This window comes from Oncorhynchus gorbuscha, linkage group LG06 (assembly GCF_021184085.1).
Source record: "Oncorhynchus gorbuscha isolate QuinsamMale2020 ecotype Even-year linkage group LG06, OgorEven_v1.0, whole genome shotgun sequence".
In the NCBI taxonomy this organism is placed as follows: Eukaryota; Metazoa; Chordata; class Actinopteri; order Salmoniformes; family Salmonidae; genus Oncorhynchus; species Oncorhynchus gorbuscha.
Window position 1 is genome coordinate 39,535,828 of NC_060178.1, and position 17,029 is coordinate 39,552,856.

The window sequence follows — 17,029 nt, forward strand, 5'->3', positions numbered from 1 at the left end:
TATTATAATGTTAGAATACATTAACTACCTGCTAGAATACATTAACTACCTGCTCAAATTCACTGGTGTTACATAAACTATAAAACTCTGCAACAGTAATCAGAAATGATTGAACGTTTCCGATTCAACTATTCAGACCTCTACTGCATCCCTTACAGCCCGATATAGCCCAGCGAGCACGACTCACTTTCACCAGTGGACTAAAACAGAAACTTTTACCAAAAAAAATATATATATACAAAGCATGTAGAGGTATGTAATTTTTATCATAGGTACACTTCAACTGTGAGAGACGGAATCTAAAATAAAAATCCAGAAAATCACATTGTATGATTTTTAAGTAATTAATTAGCATTTTATTGCATGACATAAGTATTTGATACATCAGAAAAGCAGAACTTAATATTTGGTACAGAAAACTTTGTTTGCCATTAGAGATCATACGTTTCCTGTAGTTCTTGACCAGGTTTGCACACACTGCAGCAGGGATTTTGGCCCACTCCTCCATACAGACCTTCTCCAGATCCTTCCGGTTTCGGGGCTGTTAATGCTTTTAATTCGAACTAAGCAAGCTGCTAAAACGTTCAGTTTGGTCCTTCTGTAGCTCAGTTGGTAGAGCATGGCGCTTGTAACGCCAGGGTAGTGGGTTCGATTCCCGGGACCACCCATACGTAGAATGTATGCACACATGACTGTGCATACATGACTGTAAGTCGCTTTGGATAAAAGCGTCTACTAAATGGCATTTATTATTATTATTATATTATTAAACAAACACTGCCGGCAGTTTCTGTCTAGGCAAAACATACCAATACTTGATTTACAATCAGAAACTCATATTTTGGTCAATATTATAGACCAATGCTATTGAAATGATGAAGAAATCCCACAAATAACCCAATTACAATGGTTTGTAGTCTTAACATCTGGCACATAGTAACGACACAATTCCCAGGAAATAGCCCTACAGGTCCACACGTGTCTCTGCAGAGATTCTCACATGCGCAAAAGGAATAGATTAGCAGTCAACGAGTTAAATCGACATTCATTGATTAGGAAACGGATTTTTCGCTTTTTAATAAAAGCAGATTGTTCTCTCATGCAATATATTTTATTTACTGAACTGATGATCGTTTGATGGATACCCTAGGCTTTGTAGAGATTCAATCTTACTTCGCTCGAACTTTATGTAAAAAGGTTTATTCAATAAATATAGCAACTCCTCTCGTACTGGGAAGAAGAAAAAAAATGGCCTTAAGGGCAGTTTTATTTCAAATGTAGTACCCGGACGGAGAAAATCCAATAAGCGTTTTATAGTGACATCGTTAGGGTAAGTTAACCAAAAGTGGAAACACTCTAATCATCTTCTGAGACAATTGTCCAGACTATGTAGACAGTTTTAATAATGTTAAACCTCATCTTTATCAAATGATCCATTAAAGGGACCAACTCTAAACCGACGTACGTCTACGTATGGGTTGTTTAAGTTGCATCTCATTATTTTCCCAGAATTACTTTAAAAAATCTCTAGTAATCGATTATACACACATACAATTCATCATATTTTCATATCTTCACAGAATCCATATAGAACGTTAGAAATTCTTAGGTACTCACATCAACCAAATCCATTGGTTCAGCAATCTCCCAGCGGAAAAAACCTGAAGTTTCCTGGACACTGCCCAGCGGGTCGTTGGAATAATGCTCTTCAGGTATAAAATCACATCCCACTCTCAATACCACCCGGTGATATTCTATGATGGGAAGTAATGGACGGAACCCCAAAATAACATTATCAACATTTATTAACCAAATTTCAATCTTATTTTACACATTTCTACACTCAGAACTTTCATATCACATTCACACAGCACTGTTCCCAAACACACTTAATATTTATCGCCTGACGGACTATTTTCTTACTTCTATAGGTAAATTTGGTTTACAGCTTTCACATATGTACCTATTTTAAACCATTGCATATCATGAACTTATCTCCTAATTATTATTTGTCTCAGGCTTACACAGAACCTTAATGATCATCCACACATGATTGATCAAATGCTCACACAGAACATGACTAAATAACCATCCACAGAGGAATGGTCAGACCACTCACACAGACTTGGTCAGAACGCTTCTACAAAGATTACCCACACATGATTTCAAACCTTGTCTATATGAACAGGAAAACGCATAACATTATCAAATGATTACCTAATTAGTGGTCCCAACAACAAATAAACTCACAATAACCTCTTAACAATTGTAACCCAGGTCATACCTGTTTAACTAATTTATCAAAACATTTCATGTTATAATTTTAACTTCAGTAAGCCAAATGCCCTCGCAAGGCGTCACCCGCACTCTGGTTCCTCGATCAATACTTTAACCTCACCAGTCCTACTGTGATCAACCAGTACCACAGATCTGGACCTTTGGAAGCCCGCAACTGATACCTCACTTTAGAACACTCTTATCAACTCAGTCCTGCTAGTTACCCCACTCAAAAGGAGAGACTTTTACATTTCTTCAAAGCAAGTTATCGTTATTATTTAATTACTGCAGTAATGGAGCTTGTCAATGAGCCCCCCCCCCCCCCCGTAGGTGATTTGTTGAGAGCCAGCAGGACTAAGCCACAGCATTTTATAACAAAGTCCATCCTCCTGGATTTTCATGACAAATCACATATGAGAGAATTTATACAAAGGCACATTTTGCTCTCATGCAACAGACATCAAGATTTACATGGCACCAAATATCTGTCTCTAGTTAATTTACTGCTTTCTGGTACAAAAATACTAATGCAACCTAGAATACTAAATCTTTTCTTTAAAGAAACTGGAGATTGGTTCTCCCTGTTACTGACTGAGACACTAATCATGGAATGGGATGTTGTTTTATCACCAATCCGTCGTAAATCCACAGTCAGGGTTAATCTCTGAGACCCACTTTCAGTCCACACACACAAATGAGTGTTAAAAAAAACTATTCTGTTGCATTAAACAACCATTTGATGTTATAATACTGTTATTGCAATCTTGTAATTTCTTTTCTGACAATTCAAAGACTGGCAGCAGTTGAAAGAGATAGTGATTGCTTTGGAAAAACCACAATCACGGTCTGTGTAATGGATTTACTTAATGTTGAGCAATATATTCTCAAAGCACTGCTATTATACAAATGATGTCTCTCTGTTCACTTGCTCTCTCTCTCTCGCTTTCTCTCTCTCTCTCTCTCTCTCGCTTTCTCTCTCTCTCGCTTTCTCTCTCTCTCTCTCTCTCTCTCTCGCTTTCTCTCTCTCTCGCTTTCTCTCGCTATTCTCTCTCTCTCGCTTTCTCTCTCTGTTCCCTGTCCATCTTTCTTTGTCTTCCAGTCCACACCCTCCCCTTCAGCGGATCTGCTTGGCCTTCGTTCGACCGCTCCTGTTAGTGGGGCCACTCCCAGTGCAGGCAGCCTATTGGTTGATGTGTTTTCAGAGGCGGGGCCTTCTGCCACTTCTGCTGGCGTGAACGACGACGGCTTCCTGAGGTGAATGTTCACCCTGTGACTAGAAGACTCCCATAGACACAGATCTGGGATCAGCCTAGATTACCCCCACTCCAAGCATACCCTTGAGGATAAATTCAAAACTGACCTAAGATCAGTGTCTAGTGGATACTTGATGTTTGTTGTGTGGCTGTTATGTGTTTTAGTTGTCCAGATGCAATGTGGTAGAAGCTTGCTCTTGAAAATGAGCGTTGTTTTATTCTTGTGGTGCTTGCTGTCTGTGATATGTCTGTCTCTGTCTTTATATCAGTCATTCTTCTTATTTCCTCTGCGTCTTCTATGTGTAATCTTGTATGTTCTCTTTTTATCTTGCTGTGTATGTGACTGTCTTTCTATTTTCTTACTTTCTCTCCTTCCCCTTTTCTATTTCCCCTTCTCTGTGTTTTTGTGTGTGTGTGTGCGCGTGTGCGTGCTTGGTCCGGCAACGTGCGTGCTTGTGTGTCTCTTGTCCTCGATTGTGATTGGACATTGGCAGCGCTCTTCACGCTCCCGAGGCCTCTGACTCCCCATTGGTGGAGGGTCCTGGTGACTCGGAGTAAGGGGCCAGCAATAAGATGGCTGACTGTCATGTTGCACCCAAACATACATATGAACACTGTTGTTCTAATCTAAAGCTAGTTAGGGAGGCTGCATGGGCACCTTAACCTTAAACTAGTCACATGGACACATATACCCTCTATTGCATGTTGGTTGTTGGATTATGTTATTGTAGTTTACCTATGCTGTTTATTCATACATACATGTTCCACACACAAAAACATTTTTACAGGCAAAATTACTTCTCATTGTTTTTGTTAATGCTGTCAGTTTTGATGAATTGGATCTAAGTGCTCATACTAACCCACCTCTGCTTTTTCTCTTCTCCTTCTCCTCCTGTTTGTCATGCCTCACTGCTTTGGGTCTTGCTTGACACACTCTTTTCCTCCTCCTCTCTATCCCTTTTTCTATCTGTAATTCATTTTATCCCCTTCAAACACATTTTACATTCTCTCACACCCACTGCCATTTTCTGTGGGTGCTGTCATCCACTTCTCCTCATCCATCCTTTCTCCATCCCTCCTTCCTCCTCTCAGCTCTGCTCCCCCTACTGTGGCCTCTGAGGATCCTGCCCCTCCTCTGCCCGAGTCAGACGAGCTTCTCAACAAGTAAGAGCTTTCTCTCGCTCCTCCTATCTCTCTCATTCCGGCGGGGCTGGCTTGTTTTTGGGTTCTGTCACTCTTGAGCAAAGGTATCTAACAACATACTGGATTGACACAAAACCAACTGTGTAGATGTCACTGACGTCTGTTCTCTTAAGTCATTTACGTATGGTAAGCTACGTATGTTTGTCTGCAAAGTGAATTGATATTGCGATAGGATGGCATGCCTGCAGAGTTCCAATAACTTATAGGTAGTGTATGTAGCACTTGATTGACATGTTATAAGCAGCAAATGATACATGATGATAAATCCTAACACTTTCATTCTCACTCACTTTCTCCCTCTCTCTCTCCTGTCAGATTTGTGTGTAAGAACAACGGTGTGTTGTTTGAGAACCAGCTGCTTCAGATCGGCATCAAGTCTGAGTACCGCCAGAACCTGGGTGAGTTTGGGCTACTAGACAATGCGGGGAGATGCTTGAATCCTAAGTCACATTTGTCACATTGATGTGAGTTCTGGGAGATTGCATTATGTGTGAGTTTCAAGTTAGGATTCCTCCCTTGAAGTATTAACCCTTTTCATGCAGATCAGTCCCGTGTGAAATACATTAACCTATATGCTTAAACCTATTTGAATTGATGTCTGTGCTATTCTATAGCATTGGTAAGTACCTCTGAGCGTGCATTTAGATGGCGTCATTTAGTATTTGTGTTCACATCCTAGCTTTGTCATGTCCATTTTAGTATACAGAATGTTTATTCAGTGGTAAGGTACGCTTCAGTTTCTATAATGCATTAGATGCTGGGTGAGTGAGCATACGGCATGGGTGTATTTGCACGTGTGTATGTACAGTTGAAGTCGGAAGTTTACATACACTTAGGTTGGAGTCTTTCAATCTCGTTTTTCATCAACTCCACAAATTTCTTGTAAGTCCGTTAGGACATCTACTTTGTGCATGACAAGTCATTTTTCCAACAATTGTTTACATATAAATTAGAAATGAAATAATCTATTTCATTTCTAATTCACTGTATCACAATTCCAGTGGGTTTACATACACTATGTTGACTGTGCCTTTAAACTGCTTGGAAAATTCCAGAAAATGATGGCTTACATTTACATTACATTTAAGTCATTTAGCAGACGCTCTTATCCAGAGCGACTTACAAATTGGCTTTAGAAGCTTCTGGTAGGCTAATTGACATCCTTTGAGTCAATTGGAGGTGTACCTCTGGATGTATTTCAAGGCCTACCTTCAACCTCAGTGCCTATTTGCTCGACATAACGGGAAAAACAAAAATAAATCTGCCAAGACCTCAGACAATAAATTGCAGGCCTCCACAAGTCTAGTTCATCCTTGGGAGTAATTTCCAAACGCCTGAAGGTACCACGTTCATCTGTACAAACAATAGTACGCAAGTATAAACACCATGGGACCACGCAGCCGTCATACCGCTCAGGAAGGAGACGTGTTCTGTCTCCTAGAGATGAACGTACTTTGGTGTGAAAAGTGCAAATCAATCCCAGAACAACAGCAAAAGGACCTTGTGAAGATGCTGGAGGAAACGGGTACAAAAGTATCTATATCCACAGTAAAACGAGTCCTATATCGACATAACTTGAAGGGCCGCTCAGCAAGAAAGAAGCCACTGCTCCAAAACCGTCATAAAAAAGCCAGACTATGGTTTGCCACTGCACATGGGGACAAAGATGGTACATTTTGGAGAAATGTCCTCTGGTCTGATGAATCAAAAACAGAACTGTTTGGCCATGAAGACCATCGTTATGTTTGGAAGAAAACAGGGGAGGCTTGGCAAGCCGACGAACACCATCCCAACCGTGAAGCACGGGGGTGGCAACGGGTGATGGTTGGATTTGCGTTTATTGTTGGAAGAAATTAGCGTTACACCAAGGCCTGCAATCTGGAGCAGAATCGAGGTGGAGGGTCCATCATGGTCTGGGGAGGTGTGTCACAGCATCATTGGACTGAGCTTGTTGCAGGCAATCTGAATGCTGTGCTTTACAGGGAAGACATCCTCCTCCCTCATGTGGTACCCTTCCTACAGGCTCATCCTGACATGACCCTCCAGCATGACAATGCCACCAGCCATACTGCTCGTTCTGTGTGTGATTTCCTGCAAGACAGGAATGTCAGTGTTCTGCCATGGCCAGCGAAGAGCCCGGATAGCAGTCCCATTCAGCACGTCTGGGACCTGTTGCATCGGAGGGTGGGGGCTAGGGCCATTCCCCCCCAGAAATGTCCGGGAACTTGCAGGTGCCTTGGTGGAGGAGTGGGGAACATCTCACAGCAAGAACTGGCAAATCTGGTGCGGTCCATGATGAGGAGATGCACTGCAGTACTTAATGCAGCTGGTGGCCACACCAGATACTGCCTGTTACTTTTGATTTTGACCCCCCCCCCTTTGTTCAGGGACACCATTCCATTTATGTTAGTCATATGTCTGTGAAACTTGTTCAGTTTTTGTCTGTTGAATCTTGTGTAAATATTTTGTATAAAAATAACATGCGAAGTTTGCTGAAAATAAACACAGTTGACAGTTAGAGGACATTTCTTTTTTTGCTGTGTTTATGTATGTATGTGCTTTTACTAATGAGATGGGTGAGTTACCGACTGTGTCCAGACGTGTTGTACTGTAGGTATTATGAATAATACATTATAACTGGGAATGAGTTGGTGTGTAATGCTGCATTATAGCCTTAATACGAGAGCATACATAACAGTACATAATGCATTATAACCTGTATGTTTTATTTTGGAAATGTAACCTAAATGTGTCCATTTGACATATCTTCTAACATGTTTTTTTTATATATTTTTAGGGAGGATGTATCTGTTCTATGGCAATAAAACCTCGGTGCAGTTTGTCAGCTTTAACACCACAGTCAGCTGTCCAGGGGAGCTGCAGTCTCATATCCTTCAATGCATTTGCACAAACACACACACCGGCACACCCTTATTTTGCACACTATAGCAATAGCAGAATTTTGACTTCGATACTGACACCAGGTTTAGTATCACAATACGCGATACCATCACGATACTCGATACCAAAATGATACCACTGCAAAAAAAGAAGGTATATTAGCCAAAGTCACAAAATGGCAGATGATCCAGACAAACGCTGCTGCTGCTCTGTTCAGTATTTGGGCATCTTTTAAGTTCAATATCATTACATTTCTTTTTTTTTTCGTCAACATTTTTTGGAGACAGACATGTATGCATTAAAGCGGAATGGAAACAATAGGCTTTAGAACACCAGCTAACTGTAAATCGCCATGTTGGCATTTTGTTGCATCACTGGCAGGAATTCCTGAATGTACTGGCCAGCAACACGAGGTATTCACTTGGAAAGCATTTCTGTTAACAGGTGTGCCTTGTTAAATTAATTTGGAATTTCTTTCATTAATGCGGTTGAGCCAATCAGTTGTGTTGTGACAAGTAAGGAGTGGTATACAGAAGATAAACCTATTTGGTAAAAGACCAAGTCCATATTATGGATAGAGCAGCTTAAATAAGCAAAGACATTTGAAGAACTTTGAAAGTTTCTTCAAGTGCAGTCGCAAAAACCATCAAGCGCTATGAGGAAACTCTCATGAGGCCTGCCACAGGAAAGGAAGACCCAGAGTTAACTCTTCTGCGGAGGATGAGTTCATTAGAGTTAACTGCACCTCAGACATCTCAGCCCAAATAGCCTAGTGGTTAGAGCGTTGGACTAGTAACCGGAAGGTTGCGAGTTCAAACCCCCCAGCTGACAAGGTACAAATCTGTCGTTCTGCCCCTGAACAGGCAGTTAACCCACTGTTCCCAGGCCGTCATTGAAAATAAGAATATGTTCTTAACTGACTTGCCTGGTTAAATAAAGGTAAAATAAATTTAAAAAATAGATGCTTCAGTGTTCAAGTAACCGACACATCTCAACATCAACTGTTCAGAGGAGACTGTGTTAATCAGGCTTTAATGGTCGAATTACTGCGAAGAGACCACTACTAAAGGACACCAATAAGAAAAAGAGACTTCCTTGGGCCAAGAAACAAGAGCAAAGGACATTAAGACCGGTGGAAATCTGTCCTTTGTTCTGATGAATCCAAATGAGATTTTTGGTTCCATCCTCTGTGTCTTTGTGAGATGCAGAGTAGGTGAACAGAAGATCTCTGCATGTATGATTCCCACCGTGAAGCATGGAGGAGGTGTGTTGGTGCTTTGCTGGTGACACTGTCAGTGATTTATTTACAATTAAAGGTATAGTTGAAGTCGGAAGTTTACATACGCCTTAGCCAAATACATTTAAACTCGGGTTTTCAGAGTAAATATTCACCACTTTATTTTAAGAATGTGAAATGTTAGAATAATAGTAGAGTGATTTTATTTCAGCTTTTGTTTCTTTCATCACATTCCAAGTGGGTCAGAAGTTTACACACACTCAATTAGTATTTGGTAGCATTGCCTTTAAATTGTTTAACTTGGGTCAAATGTTTCGGGTAGCCTTTCACAAGCTTCCCACAATAAGTTGGGTGAATTTTGGCCCATTCCTCCTGACAGCTGGTGTAACTGAGTCAGGTTTGTAGGCCTCCTTGCTCGCACACCCTTTTTCAGTTCTGCCCACAAATGTTCTATAGTATGCTTGGGGTCATTGTCCATTTGGAAGACCCATTTGTGACCAAGCTTTAACTTCCTGACTGATCTCTTGAGATGTTGCTTCAATATATCCACATAATTTTCCTTTCTCGTGATGCCATCTATTTTGTGAAGTGCACCAGTCCCTCCTGCAGCAAAGCACCCCCGCAACATGATGCTGCCACCCCCGTGCTTCACGGTTGGGATGGTGTTCTTTTTTTCTTCCCTTTTTCCACCAAACATAACAATGGTCCTTATGGCCAAACAGTTCTATTTTTGTTTCATCAGACGAGAGGACATTTCTCCAGAAAGTACCATCTTTTTCCCATGTGCAGTTGCAAACCGTAGTCTGGCTTTTCTATGGTGGTTTTGGAGCAATGGCTTCTTCCTTGCTGAGTGGCCTTTCAGGTTATGTTGATATAGGACTCTTTTTACTGCGGATATAAGACATTTTTGGAGTGTTTGAAAAACGAGTTTAATGACTCCAACGTAAATGTATGTAAACTTCTGACTTCAACTGTACACATAACCAGCATGGCTATCACAGCATTCTGAAGCGATACGCCATCCCATCTGGTTTGCACTTAGTCCCACTATCATTTGTTTTTCAATATGACATTGACCCAACACACCTCTAGCCTTTGTACGGGTTATTTTACCAAGGAGAGTGATGGAGTGCTGAATCAGATGACCGGGCCTCCATAATCACCTGACCTCAACCCAATTGAGATGGTTTGGGATGAGTTGCACCACAGAGTGAAGGAAAAGCATCCGACAAGTGCTCAGCATATGGGGGAGGAGTGTGCAAATCTGTCATCAAAGCAAAGGGTGGCTACTTTGAATAATATAAAATATAGTTTGATTTGTTTAACACTTTTTTTGGTGACTACATGATTCCATATGTGTTATTTCATAGTTTTGATGTCTTCACTATTATTCTACAATGTAGAAAATAGTCAAAATAAAGAAAAACCCTTGAGTGAGTAGGTGTCCAAACTTTTGCCTGGTACTGTATATTATTTAGTATATGTAAAGACAAGATTATATCAAGAATAGTGTGATGGGTGACAATATTAGCCACTCACTTGTGAATGATGCCCTGCTGTTTCACATGCTTTTTTCCACCTTCTTTTTCCAAACCATAGTCGTGTAACAGTTTTTTGCTTCAGTCCCTCTCCTTGCCCCTACGTGGGCTCGAACCAGGGACCCTCTGCACACATCAACAACCGTTACCCACGAAGCTCCGTTACCCATCGCTCCACTAAAGCTGAGGCCCTTGCAGAGCAAGGGGAACAACTGCTTCAAGGTCTCGGAGCGAGCGACGTCACCGATTTTGAAACGCTATTAGCGCGCATCCCCTCTAACTAGCTAGCCATTTCACACCGGTTACACTCACCCCCCTTTTGACTTCCTCCTTTTCCGCAGCAACCAGTGATCTGGGTGAAACAGCATCAATGTAACAGTATAGCTTCCATCCCTCTCCTCGTCCCTACCTGGGCTCGAACCAGAGACCCTCTGCACATATCGACCACAGCCACCCTCGAAGCATCGTTACTTATCACTCCACAAAAGCCGCGGCCCTTGCAGAGCAAGGGGAACAACTACTTCAAGGTCTCAGAGTGAGTGACGTCACCGATTTTGAAACACTATTAGTGCGCACCCCGCTAACTAGCTAGCCATTTCACACCGGTTACAATCACACACCTCATGTAGCCTTGCCCATAGGCATATATGTTTTGATGAGGTTTGCATCATAACTGATGTGGCCAAATAGCTTCTTAAAATTTAAACACATTCATCCGCATTACAACGGGTGTAGAGCCTAACTGGCATACATACGCTGATAATTTTCACCATAAAAATGCACCTTTTTATAATAAAAGCATTACACTCATAATCTCATTTGTGGTCACTTTTGAGAATGCTGTTAAAGCTTTCGGTCTGTTATTCGAACTCAATCAGCATGACAGAGTGATCTCCAGCCTTTGTCCTCGTCAACACTCACACCTGTGTTAACAAGAGTATCACTGACATGATGTCAGCTGGTCCTTTTGTGGCAGTGCGGAAATGCAGTGGAAATGTTTTGGAGGGGGATTCAGTTCATTTGCATGGCGAAGAGGGACTTTGCAATTCATTTAAATTCATCTGATCACTCTAAATAACATTCTGGAGTATATGCAAATTACCATCATACAAACTGAGGCAGCAGAATTTGTGAAATTTAATATTTGTCATTCTCAAAACGTTTGGCCACGACTGTACTGTGCAACACTACTATGTGTGTCCATTGGGTTGTAGTCTATACTGTTTAACACGCATAGCTATATTCAATATTACAGTCCCCCCAGTGTAGTCTCTAGTCCCGGCTCTGTTCCTCTCCTTGACTGGCTTTCCCACAGCTCAACGTGCAGACCAAAACAGTGGAACCCCTAGTGGAGGGAGGAGCACAGGTGCAGCAAGTCATCAATATCGAGTGTCTGACCGACTTCATTGATGCTCCGCTGCTCAACATCAAGTTCAGGTGCACACGCGCACAGAATATTACACAGAACATATGATACAAATACCTCGCAATGATGCACGGAAGATCAGTAGTAACTCAAACATACACGCAAACATTTTCTGTTGTTATCTTCAGTTTATTAAGTTGTGTGTGTGTGTGTGTGTGTGTGTGTGTTCCTCTCAGGTATGGGGGAGCCCTGCAGAATATCTCTCTCAAGCTGCCTGTCACCATCAACAAGTTCTTCCAACCCACAGAGATGGCCGCCGCAGACTTCTTCCAGCGCTGGAAACAACTCAGCCAGTGAGCGAGAGTGTGTGTAGGGTGCGAGCATGTAAGAGGGTGCGTGCGTGTGTGTGTGTATTTATGACTTATTCTCTTTTCAGGCCCCAGCAAGAAGCACAAAAGATCTTCAAGGCCAGTCATGGCATGGACACAGAAGTGCTCAAGGCCAAGGTAGACACACACACACACTTTAGGCATATTAATTTAATTCCTTTGCCTGCTGAATGTCTACCACATTCTACCCCCTCCCATTTTCTCTCTCCCCCCACTCTTGTCTCTAGTTGCTGGGCCTGGGGACAGCCCTGTTGGAGAATGTGGATCCTAACCCAGAGAACTATGTGTGTGCTGGAGTCATCCAGACCAAGGCCCAACAGGTCGGCTGTCTGCTGAGACTGGAACCCAATGCGCAGGCCCAGGTACACACACACAAATGTATATGCATATATACACACACACAAATATACATGCATATATATATACACACACACGCACACGCACACGCACACGCACACACACACACACACACACACACACAGAGTCCGTCTGTCCTTCTCTGTGCTGCTCTCATTGCATCACTCACTGCTGTCTGTGTCTTTCTGTGTGCTGCTGCAAATCAAGCCTGGCGAGCAGGTAACACACAACTGTCTCTGATCTCTCTCACTATCGTTCTTTCTTTCTCATCCCCCTATTCTCTCTTTCACACCCTTTTTTCACGTTCTCATTCTCTTTTCCCTCCACATTGATTCTTCCACACTTTCTCACTGACACCCCAAAATTGAACACTTTAATCTCCACATTCTCTGTCTCTCTCTCTCTCTGTCTCTCTCGGTCTCTGTGCAGTGTTAGACTCGAGGTTGATAATGTGTCATCATTGTAAATCCATTCTAAACTCGTGTTAAAATTTTTGATGATCCAATATATACAATGCCTTAAAGTTTTCATACCCCTTGACTTATTCCACATTTTATTGTTAAGCCTGGATTCAAAATTGATTAAATGTATATTTTTTACCCATCTACACACAATACCTCATAATGACAAAGTGATTTTTATTTATTTTTTTAATTACAGAAATATCTCATTTACGTAAGTATTCACACCCCTGAGTCTATACGTTATGGATTCACTTTTGGCGACGATTACAGCTTTGAGTCGTCTTGGAGAATGTGTCATTGTCTGTATCAGCTTTGTACATCAGAATTTGGGGATTTTCTCCCATTCTTCCTTGCAGATTTTCTCAAGCGCTTAAATTAGATGGGAGCAATCTTCAAGTCTTTACACAAATGTTCAATGTGATTCAAGTCTGGGCTTTGGCTGGGCCACTCAAGGACTTTCACATTCTTGTCCTGAAGCCATCCCAGCATTGCTGTATTTGTATTTGGCTCCATTCATTGAAATGCATCGCATAGGGATTGTGTTGACAGGCAATGACCTGTGCCTGGTTTTCTCCAGACATAACACTTTCCATTCAGGCCAAAGAGATACATTTTTGTCTCATCAGAATCATATTTTGCCTCATGCTTTGAGTCTTTAACGTGCCTTTTTGCAAACTCCAGGTGTGCTGTCATGTACCTTTTTTCTCAGGAGTGGCTTCCGTCTGGTCTCTCCTATAAAGCCCAGATTGGTTAAGTGCTTTAGAGACTGTTGTCCTTATGTCAGGTTCTCCCATCTCAACCAAGGAATTGTCAGATTGGTCATTGGGTTCTTGGTCACCTCCCTGACCAAGGTCCTTCTTGCCCAGTTTGGTCGGACGGACAGCTGTAGGCAGAATCTGGGTTGTTCCATATTTTTTTCAATTTCCCAATGAAGGAGACCACTGCTCTTGCAAACTTTCAGCACTCTATACCCTTCCCCAGATATATACACCATCACAATTCTATCTCCGAGCTCTACGGACAGTTCGTTGGACTTCATGGTATCGTTCCCGCTCTGACATGCACTGTTAACTGTGGGACCTTGTATAGAGTGTTTCTCTTTCTAAATCATGTCCAAACAACTGAGTTGGCCCCAGGTGTATCAAGGATGATCAAAGGAAATTGGATGCCCCTGAGCTCAATTTGGGGTGTCATAGCAAAGGTGTATAAATACTTATGTAAATGAGATATTTCTGTATTTGATTTTCTATCAATTTGCAAACATTTAAAAAAAATATTGATTTCAGTTTGTCATTGTGGGATGTTGTGTGTAGATGGGTGAGAAACTAAATGTAATCCATTTTTAATTCAGGCTGTAATGCAACATAATGTGTCATAAGTCCAGGGGCATGAATGCTCTCTGAAGGCACTGTATATATATTATGTGTGTTTGAACTTTACTGACCACTGTGTGTGTGTGTGTGTGTGTGTGTGTGTGTGTGTGTGTGTGTGTGTGTGTGTGTGTGTGTGTGTGTGTGTGTGTGTGTGTGTGTGTGTGTGTGTGTGTGTGTGTGTGTGTGTGTGTGTGTGTGTGTACACACGTACACACATGTTAAATCTGTGTCCCTTCTCTGTCAGATGTACCGGCTGACTCTGCGCAGCAGCAAGGACACTGTTTCCCAGCGCGTCTGTGACCTCCTGGCAGAACAGTTCTGAATCCCTGAGTCTAGAACTCACCCAACACGCTCCAGGCCATCATCACCACGCTCTAGAAGCCCAACACACCGAGACCAGTGTTTCAACCCCCCGAACAAAGAATCAACGAGAAGAAAGAAAAATACCTACATAAGGGAAAAAAAGCAGCCGTTGCATACTTGCACGACTGCCCTATTAATGTCATTTATTATTTTTGTCATGATTATAATTCCGATTCTTATTGTTATTACTGTTTATTATCATTGGCGCTACAATTCTTGGTTTTTTTCTGGTGTTTACGCGTGCGTGCGTGTGTGTGTGTGCGTGTCCTGTTCTTCTCCGTCCTGTCTTTAAGCCCTGAGTACTTGTGATGACAGCTGGTGCCTGTGTGATGCATGGAGGGAGGGTGGAAGAATCTGTGCGTTGATTCCGCGACATTTCAACCTTAGACTATTCCTGGGAGTTCTACACACACACACACACACACACACACACACACACACACACACGTAATACACACCCAGATACTCTCACATGTAGGCAGATACATATATTTGTACATGCTTAAGTGTCCGTGTAAAATATCTGTATAGGGTCCTCCTTTAGTTGGAGGGAGGGATAAAACGAAATCACAAAAGAAATGGGACTCTTCTGTGTAAGGGTCCAAAATGACACTCTAAACCCCCACCTTCATCCCAACCCCATCTCTTCTCCACCCTCTGCTGTCCCAGTCCCCCACCGGTTATACATTCCAAGGGCCTCTATCAGTATAATCCCTGAGATGTAATATTCCATAAAAATCTCCGGCACATTCCCAAGTCTACAGTTCCAGCTCTATTCCAGTGGAAATGGCCAGTGCACTTTAGGTGGTTCTAAGAGACCTCAGTTCTTCAATACCCCTCAAACGCATACACACACCACCCCTCTCCCACTTCCCCTGTCTTTCTGGCGTGTACCCATACTTTATACATAAACTCAAATGATTATGTACCTGTTCATGGAATATATATATATATCTATATATCTATATATATATATATTTAAAAAAAGAATGTAATTACTTTATCTTTTTTTGTCATCTTTACTTTTATTAGTAGTAGTTATTGAAGTGTTTGTTTCTTTAATGGTGTGTGTGTGTGTGTGTGTGTGTGTGTGTGTGTGTGTGTGTGTGTGTGTGTGTGTGTGTGTGTGTGTGTGTGTGTGTGTGTGTGTGTGTGTGTGTGTGTGTGTGTGTGTGTGTGTGTGTGTGTGTGTGTGTGTGTGTGTGTGTGTGTGTGTGTGTGTGTGTGTGTGTGTGTGTGTGAGAGAGTAGGGCTAGCAGTGTACCCTGCGAATAGGGTAGAGGGGTCAGCTCGAAGGTGGCTGAGATTGAGGGATTGAGGGAGAGAGTAGCTGGTCTTGTTTACAGTGTTAATCAAAAAGCGGTGAGGTTGACACTTGACTTAAACCTGTCATAAAACCTACTTACCACCATTGTAATTAACTGTTTATTTCAGATTAGCAATGTTTTTTGACACTTGAGGCAGGGAACATTGGTTGAGAACTGACGTGGGCTGTTTTACGACAGTTTATGAAATGTTTGTCGTGCATAAGCAAGCATTGAGCAAGTCCCATTGATGGGAGTTCAGGTGGTAGTTGGAAGGAGTTAGAGGGCAGTCCGTGTTCACATGAAGAGTGAAGCAGCAGAGCAGAGGCCTAGTATTCGTTATTTTAATTTTTTCATGCTGAAAAGAGGGATGGGATTGGAGAGTAGAGTGCTGCTTGACACCGTGATTGACTGAAAAAAGAGGAGTACCTCAGAACTTGATCTCTAAACACGCACAGGCTTGTGCACGCATGCACACACACACGTCACAAATACTTACCATATGGTATTAATTGGGAGAAGATAGCAATCTGCAAATAGATTGATTATAATCTTTGAAAACACAACCAACCACAAAGACACTGGACAGCACTTATCTGTAAACTCACATTTCAGACACACGCACCAACATGTCCATTCTTAGAGATGAGAGGGAGGCGAGAACCCAGACCAATTGTCAATCACAACTACCAGGATCTAATCATCAGGGGTGGGCATCGCGTGTGTGTGTCGGTGTACCACATGATAAAAATATCCTAAATTATCTTTGAGACATGGTCATATTAGTTTCAACAGGAGTCACTTCTATGTCTAACCCATGCAACATTAGTGGGACAGTCTGATCATTGTAGGGGAAACTGTAGAATAATTTTGTGTGTGTGCAGTATCTGCTAGCTAATGCAGCCCTGTGTATCGGTGTTAAACCTGTGAGATACCTGTGTTAGATTTAAGATTTACTCTGTACTGAATAATGTGAAAGTAAAACTATGCCATATACTCTACCA

At 42.0% G+C, this 17,029-nt stretch overlaps 1 protein-coding gene across 6 annotated transcripts in view; it reads left to right on the plus strand.

The window, feature by feature from the left end:
• Positions 1 to 17,026, plus strand: part of LOC124037932 (AP-2 complex subunit alpha-2-like) — a 54,883-nt gene extending 37,857 nt beyond the window's left edge. The window contains exons 13-23 of one of the 6 annotated variants that reach the window (XM_046353209.1): positions 3,377 to 3,531; positions 4,025 to 4,084; positions 4,623 to 4,694; positions 5,049 to 5,131; positions 7,531 to 7,620; positions 11,723 to 11,846; positions 12,012 to 12,128; positions 12,212 to 12,281; positions 12,392 to 12,526; positions 12,729 to 12,740; positions 14,603 to 17,026. In XM_046353209.1, the coding sequence (XP_046209165.1) occupies positions 3,377 to 3,531; positions 4,025 to 4,084; positions 4,623 to 4,694; positions 5,049 to 5,131; positions 7,531 to 7,620; positions 11,723 to 11,846; positions 12,012 to 12,128; positions 12,212 to 12,281; positions 12,392 to 12,526; positions 12,729 to 12,740; positions 14,603 to 14,680 (996 nt within the window). In that variant the 3' untranslated portion in view covers positions 14,681 to 17,026. The remainder of the gene's footprint in view (positions 1 to 3,376; positions 3,532 to 4,024; positions 4,085 to 4,622; positions 4,695 to 5,048; positions 5,132 to 7,530; positions 7,621 to 11,722; positions 11,847 to 12,011; positions 12,129 to 12,211; positions 12,282 to 12,391; positions 12,527 to 12,728; positions 12,741 to 14,602) is intronic. The other 5 variants (XM_046353210.1, XM_046353211.1, XM_046353213.1 and 2 more) reach the window with 5 other exon arrangements.
• The last annotated feature ends 3 nt before the right edge of the window (positions 17,027 to 17,029 follow it).